The sequence below is a fragment of the Rhodamnia argentea genome, chromosome 8 (assembly GCF_020921035.1).
Source record: "Rhodamnia argentea isolate NSW1041297 chromosome 8, ASM2092103v1, whole genome shotgun sequence".
Classification (NCBI taxonomy): Eukaryota; Viridiplantae; Streptophyta; class Magnoliopsida; order Myrtales; family Myrtaceae; genus Rhodamnia; species Rhodamnia argentea.
This window is the reverse complement of record NC_063157.1, coordinates 6,243,530-6,259,760: the sequence shown is the minus strand read 5'-3', so window position 1 is coordinate 6,259,760 and position 16,231 is coordinate 6,243,530. Positions and strand designations below refer to the sequence as shown.

The following is a 16,231-nucleotide window of genomic DNA, read 5'->3' as shown; positions in this document are numbered from 1 at the left end:
TAGTTCATCTTGTTTGTTTTTTGCGGCGTCTGACTCCTGGGTCATAGACTCCCGAGCTACAAATCACGTGACTAGTAACTCTAATCTACCATCTTCATTTCATTCTACATCTCCTTTATCGTCGAACTCGATTACATTAGCAAATGACTCCAAATCTCGGGTCACTGGTACGCGAGTTGCTCATTTGAGTCCCTCTCTTTCTTTATCATCTGTCCTTCACTTTCAAAATCTCTCTATAAGTTGAATTTTGTTAGCTCGTTAACTAAAGAATTGAATTGCTATGTAACCTTTTCCGCTTCTTGCTATGTCTTTCAGAATTTGAGGACTGGCTAGATGATTGGTGGGGCACATGAATCAAATGGCATGTACTATCTTGACAAGAAGGTGTTAGCTACCGCATCTATGAAGCATACATCCACAGACGTATATCGGATACTTTGTCATGCTGGTCACCTACCACCGAACATACTTCAGCATCTATTTCCAAAGTCCGAGTCCGTGAGTCCCTTTCGATGTGAAGCTTGTCAATTTGGTAAGCATCATAGAGCCTTTTTCCTTCCAGCATTCAGAGTCGTGTGTCTAGTCCATTTGAGCTGGTTCATTCGGATGTATGGGATCCGTGTCTTGTGTTTGATGTCTCTAAATTCAAATACTTTGTTGCATTCGTGGATGATTTTTCCTGAATGACTTGGATATTCTTAATTAAAGACCATACGAAGATTTCGTTGCTTCCGATTATTCTATTTTGAAGTTTTAAATCACTATAATAACTTTGTCAAATATTTATGATCGAGTAATGCTAGAGAATATCTTGCTACAACTTCAGGTTTTCAATCATTCCCCGATTTTCATGATATTATTTAATCATACTTCCTAGTCATATGCCCCACATAAGAATGGCCTTGCTGAACCTAAAAATCGCCATCTTCTTAATGTTGCCTGTTGCCTTATATTTCACATGAATCTACATGCTATTCTTACAATGTGTTACCTAATTATTAAGCTTCCAACTTCCGTTCTTCAAGGGGAGACATCATTCTCTACTTTACATTCAAATCGTCCCCTCTTTTCTTTATCTCTTCTGGTCTTTGGGTGTGTCTGTTGTGCACATTTTTTCACTCTAGTTCTTGATGAGCTGGATCCTCGTGCTGAAAAATGCATCTTTGTAGGATACTCTCGGACTCGGAAGAGATACAAATGTTATAGCCCTATTTGCCGTCGTATGTTCGTGTCCACAAATGTGACATTCTTCAAAGAAGAGTCATATTTTACTTTTCCAAAAGTTCCCATGAAGTCTCGTGATGGTGATTGTTGCGTAATATTGACGTTTCCACTTCCACTCCTTCACTTTCTCTAGCTACATCCATAGGATTTCAGTTTGCTAAACGCACCTATCATCGGTGTAGATAGTCTCTACTATGACAGTATAGTCTTCACCCGAGTAGTACGGACACGCGACACGACACGACACGATATGCCGACATGCCATTTTTAAAAACTAGAGAATTTCGACACGTCAAGACGCGTTGTATATTGAATATATGTTTATATGTGTATAATAAATTATTATTTTATATTTTTTGGTAAAAATAGAGAATTTACAAAAATATAGCTCTTATAATCGAAAGAAACTTCATGGGCACTCTCGTAATTTGACCTCAAAGGCCAACCCTCTAGAAAAATGTAAATAATTAAGTGAATTGATAGCTAGGGTACAATAGTTGTCTCACACTCATCCCTCTAGCTCATTTCTCTCGCTCCTTTCTCTTCTTATTTTCCATTACCTTTTCCCATTACTTTTTCATCCTCTCTCTCTCTCTCTCTCATGCCTCAAAGAACTAGGCACGCTCCTCCGCCTCTCTTCCCCAATCTCCGCCCTCCGGTGAGCCCTTTCCCCAGCGAGATCACACCCCCACACTACCTTGTCTCTCTTGCTCATCTCTCTTGCTCTCTCTTCTTCATCTATATCATGGCCACAAGATGGCGGCACCCTCTCCCCTCCAAATTTGTACTTTCGCTGGTGAGATTTGACCACGCGCCACCATAGTAGCTGCCGGGACCATGGGAGTAGTCTCTGGAGGCTATTGAAGCGCATGTGGTCAAGGCCAACCTCTTTGACTTCCTCTAACTCTCATGTTGCTGGTGACACGTAGGCATTGACCACGTATCGAACATGTATCGGTGCACGATACCGATACGACAAGCTCCTTAGCATGTCCATGCTTCTTAGGTATTCACCATGGATTCATCTGTTCCCCCATCAATTATAGCACCAGCCTCTAGTCCTTATTCACCCATTGCTTCTAGAAAAAGGTACATGTTGTTGTGTTGGGCATCTAGTTAATAGTTATGCTCCATAATCTAGTCTTTCCGATTGTGTTCGTACGTGTCATCCTATTTATAATTTTTTATCACATAATTGTTTATCAACTACCTTCTCTGCCTTTGTCTTGTCGTTTTTTTCTATTTATGTGCCCATAAGTGTTGCTGAGGCTTTTGCTCATCCGAGATGGCATCGTGCCATAGAGAATGAAATGCGGGCTTATTGAGAACTGAACTTGGCAACTTACTTTCTTACCTACAAGTAAGAAACATGCTGGTTGTCATTGTGTTTTCACCGTTAAAGTTCACACGAATGGTACTCTTGACTGATTGAAGGAACAGTTGGTTGCGAAGGGGTATACTCAAACTTATGTTGTCACTAAAATGATACATTCTTTCCGGTGGCCAAAATTCCATTTGTTCGGTATTTATTTCATTGGCTGTGCGATTTGGCTGGTTTCTTCATCGGTTGTATGTGAAAAATGCCATTTTACATGGTGGTCTAGCAATGGAGGTCTACATGAAGCAACTACCTAGGTTTTTTGCTCATGGAGAGAATATGGTACATCGTTTGCTTTATAGAGGCTTAAACAATCTCCTCGTGCTTGGTATGGTAGATTTAGTAATGCAGTTCAAATTTGGATTAAAGCGGTGTAAGGTATACCATTTAGTTTTCGATTGGTTATATCATTCTAGTGGTATATATGGATAATATCATCATTACTGACAATGATTTGAATGGCATTGAGAAACTCAACCAATTTTTGTATATAGAAAGTACTAAGATTTAGGATGTCTCCAATACTTTCTTGATATTGAAGTAGCTTACTTACATGCTAGTATCACTTTATCACAATGAAAGTATGTACTTGACATTCTTGGTGAGGTTGGATTTCTCGGAGCAAGGCCAATTGATACCCCTATGGATCCCAATGTAAAACTTGATGCAAAACATAGAGAATTGCTACATGATCCAGCAAAATATCGGAGATCAATTGGTAAGTTAAACTATCTTACCGTCATAATACCTAATATATCTTTTATTGTTAGCATATTAAGTTAGTTCATGAGTTCTCCATGTACTACTCATCGGTAAGTCAGGCTTCGAATCATTAGATATTTGAAGGGAGCACCGGGTAAAGGACTATTGTTGAAGAATTATGATCATCTAAACACTACAAGCTTCTCCGATATTGATTAGGTTGGATTTCCTATTGATAGGAGATCTACTTCAGGCTATTGTGTTGAAGTTTCCCGATCAAGCGCTGAAATTAAATATCGAGCTATGTGGCACATGTGATCAATGAATTATTGTGATTGAGGATGCTGCTATAAGAGTTTGGAATGTCACCATCAAATTCATCAATGTTATATTGTGATAATAAATCCTCCATTCATATTGTATCTAATCCTGTCTTTCATGAGCGAACTAAGCACATAGAGGTTGATTGCCATTTTGTCCGAGAAAAAGTTCAGAAATGGGATGTTATGTTGTTCCTTAACACACAAAGATAGAGGATCAATTTGCGGATATCTTTACTAAGTCTCTACGGGAAATAGAGTGAGCTTATTATGTAACAAGTTGGGATTATTTGATATTTACATCTCATCTTGAAGGGAGTATTGAAAAGTATTGGTTAGTAATAAAGGTAGAATAGTAGTAAGGGTTAAGCTCCCGTGTGTATATACTTATACGTGTATATATGCATGTGTATGTTGTAATATATGTCTGTAACCTCCTCTGACTCAGTTCTCTGATGAGGGTTGAAATAGCATTAAGAGAAGCTATTGGGTGCATCCAATACAATTATCTCGGTACACGTGAATCACGTGGGTTTCGGAAGATCCAACGAGTACGATGATACTTCAGTACGGTGCAATTCAATACTTAATTTACTTGATTAGATGGTAAGCTTACAACTTTATTAAAAGTAGACCTTTTAGTTGTCTTTTTACATTGTTTATTGTAAGACTATGAATGACTTGTAATTTTTATTCAATTGCGTCTAGGAATATTTAGTTTCCATGAAGGGTGCTTCACGTTATCCACAAGGGTATTTCAAGTGGTTTTATGCACATCTGTAACACTGAAAAGTATTTTCGAATCATAGACTCCGTTTATTTCGCAAAATACAACTTTTAGGAAAATATTTTTTAAATTTTTCCGTATTTGATTCATGAAAAATAAGCTAGTCAAGGAGAATATTTTCCACATATGAAAAAAACTGTATCAAAATTGTGGAAAATGTCTTCCTTTTTTTGAATGGAAAAAAACATTTTCCTCATTTTTCCTTCCTCCTCTTTTTGACATTTTCTTTCTTTTTAATTATTTCTTTACTTTCTTTTAATTATTTTTTTATTTATTAAAAATGGGGAATTTCTATTTTTAAAATTTTTACTTTTCTCTTTTTCTTTTGTTTTAATTTTTTTTTTTTTCTTTTTTTTCTTTTGCCGGTCGCCGGCCATAGGAGACCGGGGCCAAGGCTCGTCGACCTGTGGTGAGGCGAGGCTAAGCGTTGCCGAATTTGGCGAGACAAGCCTCGAGCTCGACCTTGCCCTAGGCTAGCGAGGCTCGGCGGTCGATTGCCAATCGAAGAAGAAAGGAAAAGAAAATAAAAGGGGAAAAAAGAAAGAAAGACTATAATTAAAAAATCAAATTAAAAAAATTAAAAATCGGGTATGGTGAAAAATGTTTTTTGATTCGTTTTCAAATTTCAGCCAAACAAAAGAAAGTATCATCATTTTCTTGAAAAATGATTCCCTAAAAAATATTTTTCAAAAATGCCTCATTTTTCATGAAACAAAGGGAGCCATAGTATCTTCGATCGTACATCACACATGAGACTTCAGCAATGGTTTTGCGTACTTACCATGTTTTCACGGGCTTACTGTTAGCATTCCTCGTTAGCCACGTCCTATGTTTAGTCAAGAACCTCGTAACCACCTTGTGATTCTCAGTTTTCTTTTCTTGTTGAGAGCAATGCGAGTTTCCGTTGCATCCTAATTATAGAAGCCAACATCATCATCCAAACATCAACGATTCGCTATCCACCAGTTACTTTAAAGGATCAAGAAGCACGACGCAGACGTCAAACCTTTTCGATGATGTTTGCAATGATCTCCGAGTGACGGGGAGTACCGGAGTTTTGTTTGAGGCGACCGTTGTCAACGGAGAAGACATAACAGGGGAGTGCGGGCAGATTGGTTCGTGATCATGACCACATTGCAGAGATCGTCCGTCTCTTTCCGGAGGCAGGGCTCTTCGGGCCGCATATGGAACGATCTCCAGGTCCCCGAGCGGAAATCCGGCATGCTGCATGCCGCCAACAACGCTAGGTTAGACCAAGAGGTGGCTTTGGATGATAGAAGAAAGGATCCGAAGGACGGTGATTTGCAAGTTGCTGATTCGCTGCCGCCTGAGCCTGGAGACAGAGTGCAAAAATGCGGTCTCTCCACCATATTCGGAAGATGCGGAGGGTCATCCGCATCCAGGACATAATTCAAATGGCTTTGAGCTTTGATCTTTCTTCTTTTAGGTACTTTTTCTTTTCGCCCCTTTGGTTCAGGGCTCTGAATATCTCAACTGTGATGGCGATTTGTATAGTTCATGTGCCTTCGTCTGGCAAGATGGCAATTTGTATAGACCTTAGAGATGCGGGCTCTGCATCTTACTTCCTCACCAAATTCACGTTTTCCTTCCAATTCCAACTTTTCATGAAATTTGCCGATGGAATCACCTTGGAGAGCATGGTTATTCCATCGTCTGGTCAGATTCGATATATGTTACCGCCTTGCTGTGATCTTGGTCTTCATGACTTTCGAGCCTTCAGATGCAAATACATTCCTTGAGATGAATTGCTATAGGAAGCGAAGCCGTTGCATCTTCATCTTGACGAACAGGAACAGACGAATGGAACTAAGCGCAATCCATTGCTTCAGCAGGACACTGTCATGTTGAGGAAGGCCTGTGGCATCATATTCTAAAATCCTATAGTTCCACATATCTAATTAAACATCACTTCGAAAGATATTCGGGCATAATTGTCGGCTTTTCCAACTCCTGATCCTCGGTGGTTCTTTATAGGACTGGGTAATTCAGGTTGCAGATCGGGGACATCAGTCTCAATTGTTCAACTTCCATTTTATTTGATGGGGAAAGGGGATACATCTGTGTGAAGGGTTCATCTGTGTTTTTCGCGGTTCTCTGAAACTCCTCTGGCAATGTTTGATTTAGCTCCTCTTTCAATCAAAATTCAAGTAACACTAGTGGGAAATATACCAGTCTTATCAGATCATTCTAGCTGGAATTTTCTTTTATGACAGCACAGCCGGAAGAAGAGAAAAGTGGAGTTCGAATGAGACGACGAGATCGGCTCGTTTCTGTGGCCCCATCTGTCGATATCTTAGAGCAGTTCGGACCAGATTCTAGGACTTCAAAATCACCAATATGCAGGATCTTGTGCTCAATCCAGTGATGGAGATCACTCAGCAGGAACTGCGACCCAAACTGCCCTATCCAATGTTGTTGCACAAGGTCCCTAGCTTGTTTGGCTTACTCAGATGACCTCTTTCCCAATTTCATTGCCATTATCTTCAAATTTCTTCTCTATTTAAAAAAAAAACAAAAACAAAAACAAAATGCACTAACCAAAGCAGAATGAGCAAGCTTCGATTGGACCCACCTGGATATAAAAAAGTAACAAAGGGCTAACTAACTTTCCCTTTCATCTGTATATAAAAAACAACAGGCAAAAGAGCCTGTTTCACTTTTGTTCCACCTTTAAATAGAGTCCCAACTGGAACTTACTGCCAAGTAAGTCACTACATGACCCTCAGATTCTCCTGTTTCGTTTTTCCAACTTCCTTCCTTCTTGTCTGAGATCACCCTCTTCTTGATATAGTAACATGCTGGTCTCCATCTCTCCGGCGTCGCGTGCTATCATCAACTTGTCATCAGCGGGCACATTCCGTCGGTGAACAAGGGTAGCGAAATCATGAGGAGAATGATGAGGAATAACAATATCAGGTCCTTGAGGGCTATGTTCACAGCCCTTACACTTCTGGGTCTGGTTTGGTTCTTGTTTTCTGGGATCCACGCGAGCCTTGTGACCAAGAGTGCGAAAGCGACGGTTCTGGTTCCACCCTCAGTCCAAGTTCCTGGGCGGACGAAACCACTTGCGAGGGAAAGAGACGCCGCTTACTGGGATTTAAATCTCAATCACGTAATCAGGAGAAGAGTCCCGAGCGGACCGGACCCCATCCACAACCGGTACGTATAGTCGTGCTATCACTTGACTCACTAATTAGGTGCACTCGCGACAAAGTCGAAGCAGTAACATACAATGAAGTCAGGTTGTTGATGATATCACTTGTAGTATGACATCAAAAACTGTTCCTCCTGAACCTTCTTTCACAATTGCAAGTAGTTTCTCTGTCTGTATGCCGATTTTATACTGAAATCTGCAAAGACAGAGAATTTCTACTTTAAAGAATAAATGCTGAAATTCTGCAATAATTTTTTGCATATCGTACCGACACTTAAGAGATAATAATTGAACTCAAGAATGCAGGTGCCTAGGAGCTGGTGATAGTTTTTCCCTTTATGAAAAGCTTCTTTCAATGTGAATCTTTCTCTTATTTTGATGAGGAACGAAAGAAATAAAGGCCACAGGGAACTGAAAGGGACCACTTAAATAAAGTAATGGGGGTGTGCGTATACATTGTCGATAGCTCCCAACTTTTTTGTGTTGATTTGTATGCTATACCTGAATCAACACCAGCCCACTAAACAAAGGGCATTAATGAACACAATGATAATCTCGGTTAAATTGATATTAAGTCCTTGTGACACCTATGATCAACAATTTTTCAGGGTCTAGAATGAGTGAAATTTTCTGTAACTTATGCTAAATACATGGGAAGCACACAATGCAGAGCTCGGCACGTTGACTCATAAAAGAGTCGAGACTTTAGAGTCGAGACTTTTGAGCCGCACATGTCGGGCTTCGAGTGAGCCAATGCTTGAATCCTCAATAAGAGAACCCTCTAAACTATCTTAAGATTAGCTAGAGTTGTATATTTCTCATGTCAAGTGTGTCTCCTCTACTCCACATGTTCATCCAGGAGGGCAGTGATAAATAGACAACCACCAGGAGCTTGAAAGGAGGCAGAAATCAAATTGCATGCCCGGTTTTCTCGAGGGTCCTACAAGGGTTCTGCATAAAAAGAATCGGAAGTTGTGATTTTTCTACTATGCAATGCTATGACCAAAGTCGTGAGATGAGTCTATGTAAATGGGAGACAGCACATGTTTTTGTGGAAGGATACAGCCTTGCAATGAAAGGATTTGCTGTGTAGTTCTGCTGGCATTTGTATCTGCAGAGTTATTGATTTTTTGTGCAATTCTTGAATGTGAAATTTTTCTTCGCAATTTGAACATCTCCGTTTAGAAAGGCGAGTCATTAGCATACGGCCGTACCGGCTAAGCTAAACATGCAAGAAGCCGGCAATATCACTTTCTGAGGAAATCCGACCTCTTTGCTTGTTCCTAAAAGTCGAGTGAGATTGGCTCGGCATGGTAAAAACCGGGCAAGTATGTACCATGGAACGAGCATTAGTCTTATAGAGTTGGCGAATAGGACTAGACAGCACACGGTATAGTTCACAATAGTCTCCAAGCTTTCTTGTATTGTGATTGACCGAATCCGTCCCACGAGGCTCGCCTCCGTGACAAATTTGCCAGAGGACACATTTGGAAAGACACTGGACAAGGGTTATAATCTCAATGAGTAAGGAATAGCACTGAACATCATCAAGCTTTTTTGTCTTGGTTCTTTTAACAGATCTTTGTTGGATTTGGCTCTTTCTTTAATCTTTTCAAGTGGCTCTGTGTTCCCTAAAGCAAGCAAATCCAATCAGCTAAAGCGGCTTCATTCTCGAAACATTTTCGCTTGATGAACGGTGCCGTGGTGACCGCAAAAGTTCCTGAGGGAATTGGACCAAAAGACTAACTGTGAAAAGGATGGAAGTACTCAAATCTCTCTCTAATGTCTCAGCATGATTAAAGCTGTCATTGTCTAAACAGAGCAACATCCTCAATTTGACCATATTTCCTGTGGTTGTCGGTTCTTTTTTAGGCTTCGCCACGTAGAAGTAGCGGTCGATAGGTTTTTGAACAACCAACCCTCGCGGTTGCAATCGCCCGCATGACTTCTTATCACTAGTCCGGATGCCCTACCCCAAGTTTCACGGTGCAAGTCAAAGAATCTGTATACAAACTTTAAAATGGTATCGCAGTAGAAGATCTTGAAAAGTCCCACCATACGGCGCGTTCGGAACGATAGAATTATTAGAATGAGACCAAAAATTCCTCCCAAAACAAGCAGTGAAAAGAAAGGTAAAGGTAAGGAGCAATCTAAGCTCCGTTGCTTTTGCTTTCAATCCTCCCCACCTTTTTTTTGCTCCCTCCCCTTTTGCTTTGCCCCTTTTTCCTGGCTTGATTTTGTGTGGTTCGAGAAGCAAAAGGACTCGGTCCAAAAAGTGAACTGAGATTCAAAAATTTTGGGGTCTCCCTTTTGTTGCATGGGAGACACATTCCCAGCTCGTGCAAGTCGTTGTTCTGGTGAGAATTTCTGCTTGCCTTTTGATGGACCTTATTGTGACCGCACTCATGAATTTGAAAGTAGCAATTTTTGTGCAGTTGATTGAGGCCCGCCAAAAGACGATTGTCTTTACAGTCAATATCATCAATCATTCGGTGGAATTCGTTTTTACTCTGTGTCTGTGTTTCTGTAGTTGACGCGGGACTGTACTACCATGAGTAAACAAGTTCAGTTCCTGGTTCAAAGGAGCCCAAGAGGCAAGGCTGAGAGTAATGCAAGCACCGAAAACCCATCAGAGCATCGCCTTTGAGCTTCTAAAGAGAGTTTAGTTTTCTTGGTTCCGGAGAAGACATTGCCTAGACCAAACTTCCATCCCAAAAAAGCACGCAAGACAGCATTCAGATGTGCCACAACATTCCGGGCACTCCTCCATCTTAGTGGTTGATCAGTGGTCGGAAGCGGGCAGCTATTTTGCAATATATTGCCTGCTTCCAGACAACAGAGGCTGTTCGTCCTAAGCAATATGGAACTCGCGATCCTTAAGTATCTAAGACGCACTCCCGAGACGAAATTCCAGTAGCCCTTTTGAAAGAGCTACGACTTTGAATACTGGTAGCTAGTGTTTGGAGCCTAAGGTACAGAGTGCCCTGAAGTACCAGCAGTTATTGTTGATGATAACGAGATCATGCGGGAGACTATCTCCAAGTTCCATGCAAAATTCGACTTGCCAAATTTAGCCAGGCGATAAACTAGCTTTGAAAGGTTTGCAAAGAGAGTCTGACTATGCATGAACAACAAGCGAATATCCGGTCCGGATAACCGGTAGAGGCATGAGAAAGTAAAATATGGCAGCTGATGGATGTTAATTACCGCAGTGAACTATGAATCGATAAGCAGGGGAGCAAATAAATGATGAAAACCTCTTCCCACACAGAAAAGAACCAGAAAATATCATATGCTCCTGATAAATGCAAGAACCAAGAGCTAAATAGCTTATTGCCATCCATCATCTAGAAAAATTACGTATGCTGCTGAAGATGCAGATTGCGCCACTCTTTACACAAGTGATGTTTGCGAGTTTTTACCAAATACTTTTGAATTTCCATGGGAACCGAAGACTGACAATTGCATCAAGCTTCGACTCTTCCCCCTTAAGCTACATCGACTCACTATCCTGCTTCAAGAAAATGAGAGGAAACTCGTCGTATTGCTCCGTCATACCCTGCTCTTCGGCCATGCTCTTCAATGACTGGTAAGCCTGGTACATGGACCATCGGTCCTTGGGTCGAGTAACTATGCAACTGCAAGCGATTTTAAGGAACTGCAGAATTTCGCCGTCGTAACCGTGTTTCCAGAGAGTTTTGTCGACGGCATCCTTAGTTCTGTCGGTGCTAGAGAGCACATTCACCCAATCCACTAGATTACCCTTGAATTCTTCATCAGGGATGCTCACCGCTAGAGGCTTTTGCCCCGTTACCAACTCCAAAAGCACCACACCAAACGCATAAACATCCCCCTTCATCGAAGCAACCATGGTGCTCGAGTATTCTGGGGCAATATAACCAAACTCCCCTAAGTCGCCATTCACGAAACTGCTCCCGTCGGACTCCGTGGTAGTCATGAGCCTCGACAAGCCGAAATCAACTATTCGGGCCTCAAAGTCTTCATCGATAAGGATCACGTTGGAGCACAAGTTCTGATGCAAGAAGGGTGGATCGCACCCGTGATGAAGCCAAGCGAGGCCTCTAGCGATGCCTAAACCGACCCGGAACCTAGTTGGCCAATCCAATAAAACACTGCTTCCAAGGAGCAAAGAGTGAAGAGTGCCTTTGGACATGTGCTTGTAAACCAACAGCTTCTCTTCCTCCACTAAACAAAACCCCAAAAGGGGCGTCAAATTCGGGTGCCTCAGCTGTCCTAACCGATTCATCTCCAACCTGAACTGCTTTTCCCCGAGCTTACAAGTATTGAGCCGCTTAATCGCAAGCGCGGATCCATCCGGAAGGATGGCCTTATAAGTGCATCCAGTCCTAGTGGATATGATTATATTCTCCGCGCTGAAATTGTTTGTGCCGGCCATTAGATCGGCCAACTTGACCTTGACGATCGGCTTTTGGAACAGAGAAACCTGGACCAGCTTATGAGCCCTAAGCCTCTCAACCCAAGCACTATCATCATCCCTCCCCATCCCGTACATTCTCTTCCTCCTCCTCACAACCCTCAGATGATACCACCACCACAGGCCCAGACCTAGCAACAGAGATGCAGCTGCACCAAAAACCCCAGCGGCAATGATGATCGCCAGGTTCTTCTTGCTCAACGCACCACACTTCCCTAAAGGCCCTCCACAGAGACCGTTCCCTGCAAAACTTGCCTTACCAAACCCATCAAAGAAGGAAGGGACCGTGCCTCTCAGATCATTGTTCGCGACCGAGAACTTCTTGAGCCTATCTAGAGTCGAGAACTCGTATGGTATAGTCCCGGTCAGGCGATTATTCGAGAGCACAAGATTGTTCAAGTAAGTGCAGTTCACTAGCTCGTGTGGTATAGAGCCCGAAAGGCCATTGCTTGACAGATCGAGGGTCACCAAGTAAGGAAGCCACGTGCATATTCGAGAAGGGATTGTACCAGAGAGGCCATTGTTGGAGAGATCCAAGGTCTGCAAGCTCTGGCAATACTGCAGTGACTCCGGAATCTGCCCTGTCAGGTCCATGCCCCGGAGCTCGAGGCTGATCACACGATTCTCTTGGTCGTTCCAGCAAGAAACGCCCACGAACTTGCATATGAACCCGACCGACGAGCTCGCGAATCTCCAAGAACCGAGCGTCCCTTGCGGGTCGCTGAGCGAGGCTTTGAGACCCTGCAAGCACTTGACATCGTCCTCCACGACAGCGACCGCCGAAACAAGCCATGCAATCAGAAACAAGATCATCAGATCCGACGAGCGTTTCATTGATGATGGTCTTGCTGACCAACTCGAGCAAAAAGCCTCTGAACCAGATAATACTGAACGAAAAGGACCACTCATGAGAGGCAGAGCGAAGGGTGTTCTTGAGGGGGTGACTAGCTTTATGGGGTGAGTTTTACGCGTAAAAATGGAAACTTTGGTGGGAATGAGAAAGATGTGAAGAAGGGACGTCGATCACAAGTGACAAATCTGCAGAGGGATGAAACAGGAAGCTGAGCTTCTTTTTCCTTTCGGGTGAGTGCTTTTTGCGTGCTTCTCGATCCAAAGTTCAATGGCGAGTGAGGTTCTTGATGATTAACAATGGTTTGACCAAAGATGGATTCTTGAAGACGGTATAATCAAAAGGGTTTCGACCACAAAGAAGAAGAAGAAGAAGAAAGAATCAAAGAAAAGGGGAGATGAGATGGTGCTTCTTCACTGCTCATTGATTTCGAAATTCTCCACGATCAACAGCAAAAGGGGCAGTGGCCAGTTCTCGTGCTGCACTAGTTGATCCTCTGATTTATTATCCTAATCCACTATCTCCATCCAATAGGAAAATACCAGGTAAGCACGTATAAAAATGTCAGTGAAATTCACTAGGGATGATCAAGATAGATCGATCAAACTGGGAATCACTTGGACCGAACCGACGGGTTTGATCCGGTTCCGGAGGTCACCGGTCCGATCTCCGGTTCTTCAAGGTGGAACCGGTGCTCGAGCGGTTCGGTTCCCGATTTTAGAGGGGAACCAAATCGATGAACCGCTTGTCCGATCGATAAATTTTTAGTTTTTATTTTTTATTTTTAAATACAATTGATATGCTTGGAAATGAAATTCTAGGCAAAGAAAGAGACTTGCACATGGGGAAAATTTCCGGTTAAATGTTTCTTCGTTAAATACAATATTGTACGAAGAAATGGGATTCACATAACCCCGTACAATATCAAACATTGTATTCGATATTCATTGTGACATGAACATCCCCATGTGAATCACGAGGATATCATATGTAAATCTATGAATATCGAACAAGTCCCTTTTTTTAAATACATTTCCTTTTTATTTTCATTTTATCGGTTTCATGAGACCTCCGGTCCTTGTTCCCGAGGGAACCGATCCAATCCGAACAATGCTCACCTATAAGATTCACATCTAATTATACAGAAATAAATTTATGCAATCTTGAATTGCAATAAAGTTATTTATAAAAAAAAAAAATTGATACGCCATTCACGAAACGAGTTCGTCAAATGTGAAGAATACTTTCTTGATTTTGGGAAAATGAATTTGGAATTCGGCCTCAATGCAGCCAATCGGGTTCATTCATTCCATCCGCATCCGGGCAACTCGTGGTCCAGCCACTCGAGAAGGTGGGGCCTCCATGTCTTTGCTGAAATGTCCCCTTCAATTTCCAACTTCAAATCAAACTCCCCTTTTTTTTCCCCCAACATGCTTGTTCAAAGTTTGAACTTTTTGTCTAGCATTTGATAGTTGAAACCCGTCAAACGGGATTCCTTTTCTTGACTTGGTAAACTTATGCCGTGCGCGCCCTTAGATTCCATACGGGCCATACTGTCGAGAGTAACCTTTCGATGTACATACGCGAGAACTGATGATCGAGTTGATGCATATTGATTAGAGAAGGTTGATTATTGAATCTCCTCAAAAGCTTCTCTACTTATATTAATTTCATGCCAACCTTATTGATTTTAGAATGACTTTCTCATTGCACCACGTGCAAGGGTTGTAACTAATTTAACTTATTTCATTAGGATCATACTACTTTGAAATCTTTTGGTGTTTCTTTCTATTGGTCAGCCAAGGCATAGCTTTACTTTCGGAAATGTGTCGACATGCTCTGCTCTTGTTCTTCGAACCCATTTGGCATGATTACGGAACTCTGTTCAAGGTGTTTTTCGCCGTATCGACTCGAATTTGGATGCACATAATGGAATTCGGAGCATTCCCATAATAAGATCGGCGAAGTTTGGATCGCGTTAAGCGCAATTGCGTGAAAGTCGTGCCGCCTTGCTGGATACAATCGACGATTATCAATTCATGTCCGAGTCCTTACTTGGATGAAATTGGCTAGTGCAAACTTATTTAACTAAAGATGCCGTAATATCTTCATTTCGTACATTTAACCGGAACTATGAATAATAGATTCTTATCAACACTTTGTTAATACTCAATTCGTTACCTTAAGCTCTCTAAATGTTCTCTCTCCGTTAATTATCGAGCTATTTAATCGCAATTCTTTATATTTTAAATTCATTTAAGTTAGATCGGCTATTACTTATACATTTGGATTAGTACCGAATTGACATAATTCCAATACATCTAAGACTTTTTTAGTAATTTTCTCTCATCTTTGTGATTATCGCTTGTAATTTTTCATACATAAATAATTAATCAACTATAACTTATACATCAACAAAATGATGTATTTATGCTCAAATTTTCTCAATTTTCCGTGTATACATATTGTTTTTTTCTCGTTCTACTGTCGATAATTCTGACAAAAAAATGTCCCGCTTCCCACGTTACACCTTCATTCATTTCATGGGCGTCGTGTTGACCGGCGCCTAGAGCGATCCAAAAACTAAGAATTCGCGCTTTCGCCTGCAAACGTCGTCGCATTGGGACCACTGCATTTCGTGGAACTTGGGTACCTGTCAACCTTTCCAAATGGGCTCCGTGGGCCTTCCTTTTCTCGACGACCGCATTCCCCAACCGCCGCCGCCACCAGCAGTGGTGACGTCAACGCCGCGGCACGGCGTTGGTATTCCGCGACCACGAGGTCACGAGATTGAAATTACCCGTGGATGCGATGCGCGTACCTAGCCCTCCTCGGATGTTTCGAACCACGGATATCCCGATGGGGGTTAGCGGCGATAAGTCCATCGATCTCAAACTTTTGCGATCGAGATTGGGGTTAAATGAGCGCAACTTAGGTATCAGAGGGCCGATCAATTCTTCATATCAAGTCTCTTTCCTTTACTCTCTTCCGTTTGCTGACTTAAGTATCCGATATGCTAATCAAGGTTACAAATCTGGATGCCGTAGGTTACTATCTAAGAGGGCAGATTGAATCCTTAATTGGGCATAAACATGTTAATTTGTCTTATATATGATGACACAAATAGTCAACAAGACTGATAGACCAACCATTTTCATTTAGGAAGGGCAGAATGGGCATGGAAAGAAATTGTGGGGAAAGAAATGGACAAAGTATCGTCAAATTCTCTTGTGTGGAAAGGTTCGAGAAAATTGAGGTGAAAAAAACTTTTGTGCATTTGAAATCCATTGGACTCGAAATTTTTTTTGGTCTCTCCAAATAAAAGAGACAAGGAAAAGT

At 41.8% G+C, this 16,231-nt stretch overlaps 1 protein-coding gene across 2 annotated transcripts; it reads right to left on the bottom strand.

Annotated features, from left to right (window-relative positions):
• Positions 1-10,704: 10,704 nt before the first annotated feature.
• LOC115741345 (probable inactive receptor kinase At1g27190) lies at positions 10,705-13,168 on the bottom strand. 2 transcript variants are annotated; one of them, XM_048284657.1, is made up of 2 exons: positions 12,552-13,168; positions 10,705-12,284 (listed from the first exon to the last, which is right to left on the bottom strand). In XM_048284657.1, exons 1-2 carry the CDS (start codon positions 12,949-12,951, stop codon positions 11,080-11,082), a joined length of 1,605 nt encoding a protein of 534 aa, XP_048140614.1. In that variant the 5' UTR covers positions 12,952-13,168; the 3' UTR covers positions 10,705-11,079. The 2 variants fall into 2 exon arrangements, with proteins under 2 accessions (XP_048140614.1, XP_030531085.1); XM_030675225.2 differs by having other exon boundaries at positions 10,705-13,167.
• Between the last annotated feature and the right edge of the window lie 3,063 nt (positions 13,169-16,231).

What these genes read in the sequence shown, in the direction of transcription:
- LOC115741345 (XM_030675225.2), bottom strand. Translation starts at nt 12,951, where the DNA reads ATGAGTGGTCCTTTTCGTTCAGTATTATCTGGTTCAGAGGCTTTTTGC.